Below are 2,344 nucleotides of genomic sequence, written 5' to 3'. Positions count from 1 at the left end.
GACAGTTGAACCCGGAGGCTCCACCCCTGTTTAATGATGGACGGTTTCTTTTCACAAAGATGGCCTCCTTTACTCCTCTCTCAAACCATCGTTCACATCCTGGACAGAAAGGAACGATGGTTTGAGAGAGGAGTAAAGGAGGCCATCTTTGTGAAAAGAGCAGTAAAAGGTTTTAAACAGAGCTAAAGATTTAAAAGATGTAAAATGAGCTCAATTCATTTTCTATGAGAAACAAAATGGCAGAAAAGGCTAAATATTTCAAAAAGCTAAAGTTGCACCAAGAACAAAAGTCACAGCAGGATTGTCCTGAAAGAGCCGAACGTTTTGATTCATGATTTGTTGAAACGGGTGAAAACTGCAGGACGAGGTAGATGCAGAGAAACGTACAGATGAAAACTGGATGCTTCATGAACATTCACACTTTGAGCTCCTGACTCATGTTTTCACTTTTCCTGACGGGAACAACTTTGGAAACGCGTCTTGGGTCAGTGTTTCGCCGCTCGTTGTTTCCTCAGTTGTGTTTGTGCTCGTCAGAAACGAATCCGCCGCTCGGAACACGCCAGAAAAGAGACGGAGTTTCTGCGTTTGAAGCGCACTCGGCTGGGGCTGGAGGACTTCGAGTCCCTGAAGGTGATCGGCCGCGGAGCGTTCGGAGAGGTAAAAATACTCCGGTTGATCGTGAACGATTCTTTACGTGTAGGTTTCTGTTCCTTTAATGACCTGCAAGAACACGAAGAGCTGACGGGTGCTCGTCAGACGTCTCGGTTTTCATGTGGTGTGTTGGGCCTGCCTGCAGGTCCGTTTGGTTCAGAAGAAGGACACGGGTCACGTCTACGCCATGAAAATACTCCGGAAAACCGACATGCTGGAGAAGGAGCAGGTCAGACGGATTAACGCTCGCTCGATGGTTCGCTTGATGTGTTGCGGGGTTTGAACCCGTCTCCGTCTGCAGGTGGGACACATCCGCGCCGAGCGGGACATCCTGGTCGAGGCGGACAGTCTGTGGGTCGTCAAAATGTTCTACAGCTTCCAGGACAAGATGAACCTCTACCTCATCATGGAGTTCCTTCCAGGAGGTGAGGAACCGCCGTTGGTGTGACCCATCTCATGTAATCTGGGATTAAAGCAGATTAGGTCAGATCAAGTTTTGATCTTTAGATCAACCTGAGATCATGATTTGTTTTAATCGGGCAGGGTTCCAAAAAACTCTGAAAATCAGGGAGAAGACTCCGAATGAACCTTTCTCAGGTTTTAACGTGTTTGTGTATTTGTACTAGTACTTTAGTACCACTGAGCCCATGTTCTGCTTCTACAGAGTACATGTACACGTATACTCACTGAGTGTACTTTCTGATGTTTTTACAATATAATTAACTATTAGGAATGATTGTTGTACGCACGTACTGTCATCTCTGAATGTGACTGCTCCACCTAACACGTTAAGTTCTGAACATTTCCTGTGACTGAAACATCTCCAGGACTTACTCAGGAAATATCAGAGAGCATTCTGGGAGTTTTGTTTTCATGAAATGCTGGGGGCCTGTAGGATAACCCCAGAAAAATGTCTCTGAATCAGTTTTTTTGTGTCCTGTCCTGCCTGTTTGTCTCTGCAGGAGACATGATGACGCTGCTGATGAAGAAGGACACGCTGACTGAAGAGGCCACTCAGTTCTACATCGCAGAGACGGTTCTGGCCATCGACTCCATCCACCAGCTGGGCTTCATCCACAGAGACATCAAACCTGACAACCTGCTGCTGGACGCCAGGGTGAGACATCTGCTTTCACCAACTCTTCAGGTTTTATTTCACCAGAATACACCTTCACAAAGATTCTCAACGAGTCTGACGGACCTCCTTATTGGTCCTCAACTGGGCAACCTGACCCAGTTCTTCTTCTACCGTCTGGGTAGGAGGAACTGTTTGGTGGATGATCTCTTTGTAACGTTGTTGAGGATCATTCACTGCAGCCCAGTGGTGTAGTCTACGTGATATTCTGGTATACGGAGTACACCCACTGGAAAAGCTGAAGAATTTCAGTCTCCCCACTTAAAAGTGCTCAATGATACATGACATCATTAGGCACGTGTCATTGATGCGTTAAACAACCGTTTAAACAACGTTTTGATACTGTTTTATAAATTCTATAGCATGTTTTTAATACAGATCCACTGTTGTACAAAGTTTGTTGTTCATTTATTAAAATATGAGCATCAGAGAAATTTGGAAATGTTCAATACGCTTAAAAATCAAAATAAATTGACGATTACTTTGTACTAACCAGTGTACTTTGGTTTCTAAGTACAGTATACCTGCTACAAAACTGTAGACTACACCACTGCTGCA

General features: G+C 44.9%; 1 protein-coding gene across 1 annotated transcript in view; it reads left to right on the top strand.

Annotated features, from left to right (window-relative positions):
- Positions 1-2,344, top strand: part of LOC119417354 (serine/threonine-protein kinase 38) — a 140,538-nt gene that overhangs the window by 965 nt on the left and 137,229 nt on the right. The window contains exons 3-6 of the mRNA XM_037684559.1: positions 463-657; positions 797-880; positions 953-1,076; positions 1,614-1,768. Coding sequence (XP_037540487.1) covers positions 463-657; positions 797-880; positions 953-1,076; positions 1,614-1,768 — 558 coding nt within the window. The remainder of the gene's footprint in view (positions 1-462; positions 658-796; positions 881-952; positions 1,077-1,613; positions 1,769-2,344) is intronic.

This window comes from Nematolebias whitei, chromosome 11 (assembly GCF_014905685.2).
Source record: "Nematolebias whitei isolate Nwh7 chromosome 11, NemWhi1, whole genome shotgun sequence".
Classification (NCBI taxonomy): domain Eukaryota; kingdom Metazoa; phylum Chordata; class Actinopteri; order Cyprinodontiformes; family Rivulidae; genus Nematolebias; species Nematolebias whitei.
Note: the sequence above shows the minus strand (reverse complement) of the source record. Positions and strands in the feature narration are given on the sequence as shown.